The 14188-nt window shown below is 37.2% G+C and overlaps 1 protein-coding gene across 1 annotated transcript in view; it reads left to right on the forward strand.

Moving 5' to 3' along the window:
* The window catches only part of OXCT1 (3-oxoacid CoA-transferase 1), a 137292-nt gene extending 124347 nt beyond the window's left edge, over nucleotides 1–12945 (forward strand). Inside the window, 2 exon segments of the mRNA XM_030330595.1 lie at nucleotides 7118–7219; nucleotides 11923–12945. Of these exon segments, the coding sequence (XP_030186455.1) occupies nucleotides 7118–7219; nucleotides 11923–11964 (144 nt within the window). The 3' untranslated portion in view covers nucleotides 11965–12945.
* The last annotated feature ends 1243 nt before the right edge of the window (nucleotides 12946–14188 follow it).

Below are 14188 nucleotides of genomic sequence, written 5' to 3' on the forward strand. Positions count from 1 at the left end.
GTTAGCATATAGTGCAACAATGATTTCAGGAGTACGTTCCTTAATTCCCCTTACCCATTTACCACATCCCCCCACCGACAACCCCTCCAGTAACCCTCTGTTTGTTCTCCAAATTTAAGAGCCTCTTATGTTTTGTCCCCCTCCTGGTTTTTATATTATTTTCTTTCCCTTCCCTTTATGTTCATCTGTTTTGTCTCTTAAAGTCCTCATATGAGTGAAGTCATATGATATTTGTCTTTCTCTGACTAATTTCGCTTAGCATAATACCCTCCAGTTCCATCCACATAGTTGCAAATGGCAAGATTTCATTCTTTTGATTGCCAAGTAATACTCCATTGTGTATGTATACCACATCTTCTTTATCCATTCATCCATCGATGGCCATTTGGGCTCTTTCCAAACTTTCGCTATTGTTTGATAGTGCTGCTAGAAACATGGGGTGCATGTACCCTTTCGAAACAGCACACCTGTATCCCTTGCATAAATACCTAGTAGTGCAATTGCTGGGTCAGAGGGTAGTTCTATTTTTAATTTTTTGAGGAACCTCCATACTGTTTTCCAGAGTGGCTGCACCAGCTTGCATTGCACCAACAATGTAAAGAGATCCTCTTTCTCCACATCCTCGCCAACATCTGTTGTTGCCTGAGTGGTAAGGTTAGCCATTCTGACAGGTATCTCATTGTAGTTTTGATTTGTATTTCCCTGATGATGAATGATGTTGTGCATTTTTTCATGTGTCAGTTGGCCATCTGGATGTCTTCTTTGGAGAGGTGTCTATTCATGTCTTTTGCCCATTTCTTCACTGGATTAGTTGTTTTTTTGGGTGTTGAGTTTGATAAGTTCTTTATAGATTTTGGATACTAACCCTTTATCAGATATGTCATTTGCAAATATCTTTTCCCATTCTGTCAGTTGCCTTTTAGTTTTGCTGATTGTTTCCTTCACTGTGCAGAAGATTTTTATTTGATGAGGTCCCAGTAGTTCATTTTTGGTTTTGTTTCCCTTGCCTCCAGAGACATGTTGAGTAAGAAGTTGCTGAGGGCAAGATCAAAGAGGTTTTAGCCTGCTTTCTCCTCGAGGATTTTGATGGCTTCCTGTCTTACATTGAGGTCTTTCATCCATTTGAGTTTATTTTTGTGTATGGTGTAAGCAAGTGGTCCAGGTTCATTCTTCTGCATGTCACTGTCCAGTTTTCCCAGCACCACTTGCTGAAGAGACTGTCTTTATCCATTGAATATTCATTCTTGCTTCGTCAAAGATGAGTTGGCCATACGTTTGTGGGTCCATGTCTGGGTTCTCTATTCTGTTCCATTGATCTGAGTGTCTGTTCTTGTGCCAGTACCATACTGTCTTGATGATTATAGCTTTGTAATATAGCTTGAAGTCTGGGATTGTGATGCCTCCTGCTTTGGTTTCTTTTTCAAGATTGCTTTGGCTATTCGGGGTCTTTTTGGTTCCATAAATTTTAGGATTGTTTGTTCTAGCTCTGTGAAGAATGCTGGTGTTATTTTGATAGGGATTGCATTGACTATGTAGATTGCTTTGGGTAGTGTCGACATTTTAACAATATTTGTTCTTCCTATCCAGGAACATGGAATCTTTGTCCTTTTTTTTTTTTTTTTTTTTTGGGGGGGGGGTTCTTCTTCAATTTCTTTCATAAGCTGTCTGTAGTTTTTCAGTGTATAGATTTTTCACCTCTTTGGTTAGATTTATTCCTAGGTATTTTATGGTTTTTGGTGCAACTGTAAATGCGATCGAGTCCTTGATTTCTTCTTTCTGTTGCTTCATTGTTGGTGAATAGGAATGCAGCGATTTCTGTACATTGATTTATATCCTGCAACTTTGCTGAATTCGTGAATCAGTTCTAGCAGTTTTTTGGTGGAATCTTTTGGGTTTTCCATATAGAGTATCATGTCACCTTGAAGAGTGAAAGTTTGACCTCCTCCTGGCCGATTTGGTTGCCTTTTATTCTTTGTGTTGTCTGATTGCAGAGAGTAAGACTTCCAATATTAAGTTGAATAACAGTAGCGACAGTGGACATCCCTATCTTGTTCCTGACCTTAGGGGGAAAGCTCTCAGTTTTTCCCCATTGAGGATGATATTAACATTGGGTCGTTCATATATGGCTTTTTATGATCTCGAGGTATGAACCTTCTATTCCCTACTTTCTTGAGGGTTTTTTATTAAGAAAGGATGCTGTATTTGTCAAATGCTTTCTCTGCATCTATTGAGAGGATCATATGGTTCTTGTCTTTCTTTTTATTGATGTGATGAATCACATTAATTGTTTTGTGGATATTGAACCAGCCCTGCATCCCAGGTATAAATCCCACTTGGTCGTGGTGAATAATTTTTTAATGTATTGTTGGAGCCGGTTGGCTAATATCTTGTTGAGGATTTTTGCATCCATGTTCATCAGAGAAATTGGTCTATAGTTTCGAATCAAGGTAATGCTGGCCTCATAGGAAGAGTTTGGAAGTTTTCCTTCCATTTCTGTTTTTTGGAACAGCTTCAAGAAGATAGGTGTTAACTCTTCCTTAAATGTTTAGTAGAATTCCCCTGGAAGGCCATCTTGTTTGGGGGAGATTTTTGATTACTAATTCGATTTCTTGACTGTTATGGGTCTGTTCAAATTTTCTATTTCTTCCTGTTTAGTTTTGGTAGTGTATACGTTTCTAGGAATTTGTCCATTTCTTTCAGATTGCCCATTTTATTGGCGTATAATTGCTCATAATATTCTCTTATTATTGTTTGTATTTCTGCTGTATTGGTTGTGATCTCTCCTCTTTCATTCTTGATTTTATTTATTAGATCCTTTTCTTTTTGATCAAACTGGCTAGTGGTTTATCAATTTTGTTAATTCTTTCAAAGAACCAGTTTCTGGTTCATTGATCTATTCTACTGTTTTTTTTTGGTTTCGATAGCATTAATTTCTTCTCTAATCTTTATTATCTCCTGTCTTCTGCTGGTTTTGGGTTTTATTTGATGTTCTTTTTCCAGCTCCTTAAGGTGTAAGGTTAGGTTGTGTATCTGAGATCTTTTCTTCCTTCTTTAGGAAGGCCTGGATTGCCAAATACTTTCCTCTTAGGACTGCCTTTGCTGCATCCCAGAGGTTTGGATTGTGGTGTTATCATTTTCATTGGCTTCCGTATACTTTTTAATTTCTTCTTTAACTTCTTGGTTGGCCCATTCATTCCTTAGTAGGATGTTCTTTACTCTCCAAGTATGTGTTACCTTTCCAAATTTTTTCTTGTGGTTGATTTCAGGTTTCATAGCATTGTGGTCTGAAAATATGCATGGTATGATCTCGATCTTTTTGTACTTGCTGAGGGCTGATTTGTGTCCCAGTATGTGGTCTATTCTGGAGAATGTTGATGTGCACTGGGAGTAGAATGTATATTCTGCTGCTTTAGGATGAAATGTTCCGAATATATCTGTTAAATCCATCTGGTCCAGTGTGTCATTCAAAGCCACTGTTTCCTTGTTGATTTTTTTATTAGATCATCTGTCCATTGCTGTGAGTGGGGAGTGAGGTCTCCTACTATTATAGTATTACTATCAATGAGTTTCTTTATGTTTGTGATTAATTGATTTCTATATTTGGGTGCTCTCACATTTGGTGCATAAATGTTTACAATTATTAGTTCTTCTTGGTGGATAGACCCGTTAATTATGATATAATGCCCTGCTTCATCTCTTGATACAGTCTTTATTTTAAAGTCTAGATTGTCTGATATAAGTATGGCTACTCTGGGTTTCTTTTGTTGACCATTAGCATGATAGACGGTTCTCCATCCCCTTACTTTCAATCTGAAGGTGTCTTTAGGTCTAAAGTGGGTCTCTTGTAAACAGCATATAGATGGATCTTGTTTTCTTATCCATTCTGTTACCCTATGTCTTTTGATTGGAGCATTTAGTCCATTGACATTTAGAGTGAGTACTGAAAGATATGAATTTATTGCCATTATGTTGCTTGTAGAAACCCTTCAATGATTTTAGATGGATTAGATTTGCATGTTAGAAAGAATGCTGTAGCTTTTATGCAGAGTAGGGGGAGAAGAGATGAGACAGAGTTCAGTTAGAAGATTCGTTCAGTGATTTAGGCCAGAAGCGTCACGGTTCTAAACCACAGGTTAGAAGGAGAGATTCGAGAGACCCAGATGGACTCAACCTAGCTAGATGATGAATTGGACAAGGCTGCTAAGACAGAGGTGCTTCCTAAGTTTTCCTAATGAAGCCCAGACGGTAGGAAGAGACAGGGAGGAGTGGTGGGAGGCAGTAAAAGATTGGGTTCAGCTTTGACACACCCAGTTTGATATTCTTGAACATGTTAACATCCTGAACGTCCAGTCAGATTTCTGATAAACAGAGATGTGGATGTGGACCTCAGAAGGAAAGTCAGTATTGGACCAAACTTGTGGAAGTCATTAACCTAGTAAAGGATAATTGAAGCCTTTAGTGTAGATGACATTGGATAGATAAAAATGGGCAAAGGGAAAGACAGCTGTGGGAACCCCAAGGAAGGGAACGGTGCACATTTACCCCTGTGGCTCTGTACATAGTAGGTGCTCTAATGCATATTTGTTGAATGACTGAATGAGAATGCGGTGCCATTAGGGCAATAAATGTGTTCAGCCTGCCATTGCAGATATGCCCTAGAATTCCATTTTCAACTTCTAAAGAAATTCCATTAGTTTTGCCTTTTGAAAGAGGCTTTGGAGATTTTTGACCCTGATTTCCTAGTTTTGTACTGCTAGAATGAGGTTATGAAAGATGCTTTCTTCGCCAGCAGCTGGGCTATGATTAACTGCTTTATCTATAATGTGGTCTCCATTTTTATCAAGGTTTTGTTTATACTTTATACTGCTAAATGGAAATCTTCCTAAATATTTCAAAAGTAAATTTCCTTCATTTTAATAATAGATGCTTGGCTTTCCAGTATATGACCTTGAGAGCTAATTAGAGTTTGATAAAGGTGTTAAAAGTTTTCTAAAAGCAGTAAGTAGATTTGCCATAGATTTTCTCTCCCTGATCACTGAAGGCTTATATTCATGACACTACAGTTATCTTTTCCCCAAATCCCTTCCCTTCCTGTTCTTAATAATATAATCTAGAGACTCTTTTTTTTTTTAATTTGTTTCATTTTGATAAATTTACAGTTGTTCATAATGCAGGGAAAAGAAAATCAGTATGAATAATGCTCCAGACACATTTTCTACAAAGCAGAAGTGTCTATTAAAAAAATTTTTTTAATTGTCATTTTGGAATTAAATAAGCTAATGTAGCATACAGACATTCCTAAATGACCATTTTCTTCCTTCTCAAAACACATATTTTTTACTGAAAAAACAGGTTTTTTATTTTTTAGGAACATAAAAATGTGCAAACAAAAAGGAAGTTTTCTGGAATATTTCCTCTAAAATTTAAATCATCTTTTCCAGTAAAATCAACCAGGTAATCTGTAAATTCATCAAACATAAACATAGAATTCAGGTATCATGTCCTCTTAATGTTTTGCTCAAGGGGGAAAAAATCAGTTAACGGGAGACTAATAACCGTTTTAGGGCTTTGATTTGAGTTCACACACAAGTGACAATAAGTTAAGCTATTAAGGAGAAAGAACATGCATGTATATGGTGCCCCTGTTATGCCTCAGGCATGATGCCAGGTGCCCAGATAATGTTCGTTATATTTGTCCTGTATAACAATCTTGGGAAGTAGGGTTTTTTGATATCCATGTACACATGCAAAGGCAAGTTCATCAAAGATCAGTTAGCTAGTGTGTGGCAGAGCCGAAATTCCAGTCCAGCTCGAAAGCCAGGGTTCTTTCCTCTACAGGTTGCTGTGTCTTCATATTAGCCTCCTATCCACAAGAGTGTTTAAAATGGAAATTTTGGGTTTGATTTCCAAACTAGCTGAAAATAAAGATCAGCTTGTGAATAATAGTTGAATGTAAGGTAAACCTGGAAGAGGGGAAGGATATGAGGAGCATAATTTTTAAGTCAGAGAGAGAGGAAACTAGTAGTGAAAGCCAAGAGAGGGAACAGTGCCTTTTGCTTGTAGATCCAGCAAGTGAAAGAGGGAAGCAGTTTTGGGCTGTTATAGTTAGAGCTGCCCATCCATAGACCATCTAATCTGCCTTGAGACAAGTGAGCCTCCTAGCATCAGAAGCCTCTCAGCAGAGCCGACCATCTCAGAAGAATGGAAGAATTCCTGAGCGGGAGGTTATATTAAATGACTTTGTCAGTCCCTTCCACTCAGGTTGTCATATTGCTAAGTGTAACAAATGGCAGGTATCCTAAGTCAGGTACAACAAGTTGAGTCTTTGTGCTGAGGTCATACTGTACCAATGGGCATTACCATCACCTGGCATTACCAACCACAGTGTTGTAAAGGAACATTAAGGTGAGGTTAGCCTTCTCATGCTTGTCCTAAACACGAGCATCTTCATTTGATTTTCATACCAAGGGGGAGATTCTCATGCTGTCCTCTTGGACCTATGTGTCTTTGCAGGACTTAAAAGGGAAAGTTGTAATATTTACCTGACCGGGGGAGAGGGGGGTCTTTCAGGATCAGGACAGCTATCCCTTTGTAATTACTCATAACCACTTCGAAGTGCTTTCTTTTATTTCCTGTAACTCTTTACCTAGCAGCATTGATCAGCTCTCCCCCACCATCCTTTTACATTCACCTTCCAAATATCTTCTCCCTCCCTCCCTTTCTTCATTCCTTTTTTCCTTCAAATCATCATTATTCTTCTAACTGAAATTTTGACCAGAAGTGTTAGACCTAACTAAAGGAAAGTAGTTAAACAAAACAAAACAAAACAAACAAAAACCCAAAACTGGTTACAGTAGTAGCATGTGCCATCAGTAGTCAACATTCATTTACCTTCTGACATCAACAGTGCTCCACAACTAATTGCCGATTAGAGAGCTGGCATTTATTCTCACCAAAATATAACCATTAGAGTTGACATTTTCTCATTGCTGATTTTCAGAGTCTTTTGTCCTCGGTCTTGTCTCTCCTTTAAGAACTTGAGAGGTTGTTTCTGTTTTGTGTTGTAAAATAATTACTGTGATGGAAATTGTCATTGTCGTTTTCTTGATTCCGACAGGCTGTGTTTGACGTGGACAACAAGAAAGGACTGACTCTGATTGAACTCTGGGAAGGCCTGACCGTGGATGACATCAAAAAGAGCACTGGGTGTGATTTTGCAGTAAGTGTTTCTGTGAATAAATCCAGCCACTTGTCCTATATCATGAGCTTGATTAATGGGTGTTTACAGGACATGAACCATTAATTTGTGATCATTTTTGGAGTTGACCTTTACAGAGAACAGGAGTGAAGGGAAGGGTGCCTCCAGATGAGAGCAGGTGGGAGCAGGAACGGGCTCTGACTCACGGCCACCCTTTGGCTCAGGAGTCAGAAGCAGGAGGGGGAGGAACCACCAGGGACTGCTGGAAACAGAAGGTGGAGCTTGAACACAAAGCTACTTTCTGTAAAGTCCCTTGCAAATCTTCTGTTCTTGGGTTACCTATCAGAGCTGTGGCTAGACTCCGTTAACTCCAAGATGTGAGCCACACATGGAGAAATGATGCTCCCTTATTTTTAATCCACCTATGACTTAGGGCATTCTCTTTATTAACTTCGATGCTTGATTATTCCATCCATTGAACATGTTGGAACGTTGAGCTCTGACACTGAGTTACAGTCACAAAATAGGTATATCCTGCATTTAAAGAAAAACGTAGTGCATAAAAACTCAGACTTACAAAGCACATAATACACCAGAGGAGTATAATTAAACAAATCCCCAAATCACTTTTCAAAACAAAAATAATATAATATAGTCACCCTTTAATGTAAGTGCTTGTTTATAAATCACTGATCACCCATCTAATGGGGGTCGAGAGGATGGTTCAGTCTGTTTGAAGTTAATCAAAATAAAGGAGAAATGTCTCTGAAAAGCTGAAGGAAAAGAATTTCCTTTTCACATACATTTTAAGAAGGGATTTACTAGTTAAAATGAAATACAGTTATAATGGGGAAGAAATGTTGCAGCTACCCATCCTGGAGAAAGTAAGTTAACAAAACCTATTTGATAAATCAGGCATATATTTCATACGCTTCTTCCTTAGGTACTACATGCTTGGCTGGTACCTGTTAATGCATACAAATTTCTATAAAAACAATTTTGCTGCATAATTCATTATCCACATATAACTGTTTATGGTACTGTCTGAGGGTCTTTGTCTATTAACCTTTTTTTGAATTTCCCTTGGAAAAAAGTCTGTCAGCAATACCTAGCACAAAAAACCAAAAAACAACAACACAAAAAATACCCACGTCTTTAATTAGCTTTTGTAGTAACCTTAGGGAGAATAAATGAGATCTGTTTATACTTTCACTGTTTAGAATCCCTTACTTCAGTGGTAGAAGCAAATAATTCTTCTTATCTATCAGCTGTTCTTTGTATTTTTCCCCATTGTGGGTAAGTTAACCTCTTCTTCATCAGGTAGTAGTTTCGAATCCACATGATTTTCATTTCTTGCCACGAAAGAGGATATACAAAGAAAGAACCCTTGTTGTTATCTGCTTTTTTTTTTTTTCCATTATATAGTTAAGTCAGGATGAAAAAGGTGTTTTAGTGTTTTTTGCTTTTTGCTTTTTGCTTTTTGCTTTTTGTTTTTAAGTGCTAGTTTCCTTGTGTTGATGCACTGAAAAATATCTCTGTGGTTTCTTATTTAATACCATATCACCCTCTTTCTCTTTTGACATTGACATGTAATCTTATTTCCTCCAAATTAGGCTATTGAGATGAGATGTGAATTTGCATATTAGTGTTGTTGTGAAAATGAAAAGGTGTAGTATCAGCTGAACCATCTCAACAAAAGAGCTAGCTTTTGAGGATCTGATGATCAGTGGCATCTCTTTAGATCCTGATGGGTGAAATCACATGTAGCAGATTGTTTTTCTGTAATGCTAGGGACTAGAATGCTCTAATTAATATGTTCTGTGTAATAGCTGGGTTATCAATAAAATACATACAATAATAAAATTATATTGAGGGTAACATTTCTTTATTTGATAATTCAAATTAAATTAATAATTAAATAATTCAAATTCAAATTTGATAATTCAAATAAGTGTTTCACATCATAATTTAGAAGATATTCCATGTGGTTATTAATGGATAGGTACCATTTTATTCTCTATATAACTTTATACAAGTTAGTCAAAATTCCTTTTTGAGAAAAGGCCCACTCAGTCTTCAATGTATACCTGGAAATAAACATTTTAGAAGGGAATAGTTAGACAACCAGGTTGTTGCATAATAAAGAAAAAAGGGTGAAAACCTCGGTCTGAGTAATTTTGAAAATGTGTTGGCTAACATTTTCTCCTATTAAAGCTGTGACAAACTAATGAAAATGTCAGATTCCTGTATTTCACTCAGTGTGTTCCTGCCAGTTACTTGATGGGCCAAAGTAGAAAGAAAAGGGAAAAGTGATATGCCATCACTTAAATTGCATTATCTCCAAAGTCTCTTTTTCCACTGAGTAGTTAATTCAAATGGTTATTCATTTCTCTCTTTTCTAATGCATGCTTGTGTTACATAAAATATTTTTTTCTTTACCATATATGTCTGTGGACCTTTTTTGAAACATTATTTCCTTCTGTTTTTATTTTTTAATTAGATTTAAAAAAAATTGAATCCATATTTGAAAATCACATGGTAAAATAAACTTCCAGAGGTAAAATAAACTTCCAGTCAACCATGATTATTTATTGAACACCCATTTGTGTCCCACATTGAGCTATGAAATGTGAATAAAAATAGAACAAATTGGTGTAGTTCCTACTCCCAAGGGTCTTGGTCTTATTCTACAGGCAGGAATACATCTAAACCACCATTGGCAAAAATTAAGTAAGAATACAGCTTATTTATATGTTTGCAGTGAAATTTGGAAGAAGCCAGGTGTACATATTCTTTGCTAAGTTGAATAAATTTATACTCTGTATCTATTATGAACTGGCATTATACCAGAATTAAATTGTATACCATTGGGGTTTCAATGGACTGGGAAAACAAATTGTTGGCTTATATTCTACACCTAAATCATATAGTCTTGTGTTACCTGTAGATCACCTTGGCAGGATGATCTGCTTCAGCCTGCATGGGCTTAAAATGTTGATGAGACTGAGCAAGAACAGGATGAAAAATGGTGATTTAGTAGGTGTTTTTCATTACAAAAATAGGCGGGCCAAGTCAGTCTACATAAAGCTTCATCTCTTTCTTTTTTCATATAAGTCAGAGTCCACATTGAGGATATAAATGACATTAAGAGCTCAAAATAGGGTCAGTATGCCAAGGAAAGTGATCAGATGTTTAGGTTATAAAATTAAGGTGTCCAGTTTCCTTTTAAAGGAAATGCTATAAAGCATCTATTGGAAATGATCTGTTTCCCAAAAAATAGAGTTTCATTTCATTAAATTATTTCTACAGATGCTCTGTTGTTTAAAAAAAGAAAATGGGTTGTTTGTGAGACACACTTTCTAAATACTCAGAGCCCATATGTCTTTTGTTCTTTTCAGTAGAGGTGAAGATCTATGCACATGTGGGCTGTGATTTTTGACTATTTATTATATGTCTATTATTTTGTCTATTATATATCCGCTCTTGGAACTGGCAGGTCTGAATGAGCTGTCATTTATTTTAAGCTGTATACCAAGCCATACCGATCCTTTTTACTCTGATCGTGTCATTCTTTTAGTAGAAAAATGGAAAAGGGGGCATTAGCTCTTGACATTGTGAAGAGCTAATACAGAAACAATTTATAAATGAACTAAAAATATTTAACCTCATCAGAGCCAAATAATTGTCTACTCCTATTGTTAATACTGTTTTAACCTCTATTAAAACCTTTCTTCTAATTCTTTAAAGCTTATTTAATCCATTTATTCATTCATTTTTTCATTAATTTAACAAAATATTAACTGTTTATTCTGGAAGGCTAGGCCCACTTCAATCGCTTCATTCTTGAAGAGCTCAAAAATCATCTAGATTTTAATATGCCCCCACTGTGCTTTCCATGGGGACTGTTACTTAATAGGACTCCATGGATATTTGCCAGACTGAATGAAGACATCTGTACCTGACATTGCCTTGAAAGATCAGTCAAAATTAAGCCAAATCACTTACATTTAACTTTATTCTTCCACCAGCTCTACCATTAAATGTAGACCTGTCCTCATTTTTCTCTGCTTCAAGTCTTCTAGGAATGCATGTATTGTTCTGTATATTGAACATAAACCTAGTCAACATTTAATATTTTTAATGCTATTACCTCCTTTTTAAAAATAACTTGGAATCTTTTTACTGCCTTCATATCATTTCCATTCTGATTATGATATTTCTGATAAAATTCATCATCGATCATGTATGTCTTCATTAATATGGGCCCAGTTAATCCAAAGACTACATTGTGTCAACAAAATTGGGAATTGACTAGACTTATTTTGAGCATTTTGAGACTTGTGCCTTACTCTGTGTCTCTGTTTTGGGTACTCTCAGAGGCATCAATCTCAGAGCTCAGTGATCCATTCTGAGAGCTTGGTTTTCTGGACCCTTTATCGTCTCTGTCTGTTCCTCCACCCTCTTGCTGTTGCCAGTCTTACTGATGCTTAATTTAGGAACTGTAACGTGCAAGAAGGTTGAGAACTATATACCCACAACGTAAACAGGAAAGAGTTCTCTGTCTCGTTGGTTTAGAATGGAAAATAATGAGGAAGCTCTAGGTGATGTCTGTGGCAAGGCTGTTTGTTGCCAACATTATTCAGGTTTAAAAATTCAGAAAAGAGATGTTGATGCCATGAGGTTTTGTACAATTTGGTCATTTTTTCTTCTCTTTCTTTTACCAGGTTTCACCAAAACTCATGCCAATGCAGCAGATCACAACTTGAAATGTGGAATAGACATTTCTCCCAGGTTGTGTGTTTCTCATTTTAACCACATAGGATTTCATTCAAAGGACATCAGTAATCATAATTGTATATCTAAGAAGCAGTTTTGACTAGTTTTCTTCCAGCATTTTACACTGTAGCAGCCATGTAGTCTTTATTCTCTCTAGTGTGCTATAAAGTTTTAATGAAAGACAAATATATATATATAATATAAATGATTATCTTACTTGTTTTATGATTGCTTTGAAGGCTTATCTTTACAATTGGTGCTCACATTGGATTTATCTTTACCTTTTGTGATATGTACACAAAATTGTACCAAGATGGGCCCTTAGGAACACTTTCACTGATGTGCTGTCCCTCCCAACTAAATCATGACGTATAGAAAAAAAGAATGAGGGAGATAAAGAACTCCACCCAGAGTATACCCAAGGCAGCATTGCACTAGTGCTGAATGATAACATCTGTGTGAATTTTGAGTAGGAGAAATGCTGTCTTAATGATTATGTTTTTCTTTTGGCCTCCTCTGACTTTTCTTTTAGAGCCTCTGATTTTGTGATTGCATCTTGTTTCCCTAAAGCATCCCTTCTCCTCCCACACTTTCTACAACTAAATCGATGTTCAGTAAGGCAAACAGGAACATCTCTGTGTGGGAGAAGTAACTGGTTCATGGGAGAGACCAGAGTGTGTAGGGTCTGCTGGTGCTGACGTCTCACCAACAAGTTGCCTTTATAAACCAAGCAACCATTTGTGCTTTGCCAAAGACGAAGGTTTATTATGAGAAGAGGGCTATAAACCTAACTGATCTAGTCAGTTTTCTCATTTTAAAATAATGCAGTATTTCTGTGTATCCAGAGGGATCCTTAAGAGGCTTTCTCTATGTGATTGAGGTACAGTGGGCTACTCCTTCAAGACTTCCTTTTAAGCCACAAGGTGCTATGGGATAATTTATCATGAATCCTGTCACAGTGACAACAGAGTTCAAAATATTTGTTTCTTTCTTTTCAGGATCTCTTATTTTTGTTCAGAAAAATTTATTTATTTTTTTAATTTTTAATGTTTATTTCTGAGAGAGAGAAAGAGAGAGAGAGAGAGAGAGAGCACAAGCAGAGGAGGGGCAGAGAGAGGGAGACACAGAATCCAAAGCAGCTCCAGGCTCTGAGCTCTCATCACAGAGCCTGACGTGAAGCTCGAGCTCACGAACCGTGAGATCATGACCTGAGCCAAATTCGGATGCTCAATTGACTGAGCCACCCAGGCACCCCTGTTCAGAAAAGTTTCTAAATACTGAATGCCTTTTTCTACAGAGCATTATTCTGTCTTCTGCCCAGGCTACTTCCTTGAACAAACTACTTTTAATTCAGCTTTATCCAAATTAAAGGAAATACTGATAAGTAAATCTAGGATTTGAAGAGCAGGGAACTTTTAGTGTTAGAAAATAAACATGGTAGGGGTGCCTGGGTGGCTCAGTCAGTTTAAGCATCTGACTCTAGATTTCAGCTCAGGTCTTGATCTCGCAGTTCATCAGATCAAGCCCCACATGGGGCTCTGTGCTGACAGCATGGAACCTGCTTAGGAATCTCTCTCGTCTCTCTCTGCCCCTCTCCTGATCACATATGTGTGTCTGTGTGCATGCATGCTCGCTCGCTCGCTCTCTCTCTCTCTCTCTCTCTCTCCCTCCCTCCCTCTCTCTCTCCCTCTCAAACGTAAGAAAAGAAAAGAAACATGGTAGAGTGGGTTTTGTAAGGAACTTTTCCTCAGAAGTATCCTCCCTACCAAATAGTCACCCTGTGGGCATCCCAGGCATCCTAGGTATCAAATGGGAGAAATAGACCAGGTACCCTGAAGACAGGTCAGACAGCTGTTCTCCAGGCAGATGTAGGCATAGTACAGTGCAATATATCATTCCTCTGGCACCAGATATATATAGGAACTGATGTGTATTTTTAGGTGATAGTTAGCATCGAAGCTCCCTTTCTGTTTAGGTACAACTACAATTGTGTCATGTATGGTATTAGAGGAGAGAGGCTTTTTTTTTGTATCACACTCTCTATCTAAAAGAGTCTTGCTGGCTGCAGGATTGAAAGCATACTGTCCCAATACTGGTAAAAAGGCCTCTTCTTGGAATTTGTGAGGTCCAGAGAATAATACATATCTTAGAATTATAATTTGGTAAAATGTATGTTATTGACAGTTGCTATATTTGCAGACTTAGTTGCTTATT

The sequence above is a fragment of the Lynx canadensis genome, chromosome A1 (genome assembly GCF_007474595.2).
Source record: "Lynx canadensis isolate LIC74 chromosome A1, mLynCan4.pri.v2, whole genome shotgun sequence".
Lineage (NCBI taxonomy): Eukaryota > Metazoa > Chordata > Mammalia > Carnivora > Felidae > Lynx > Lynx canadensis.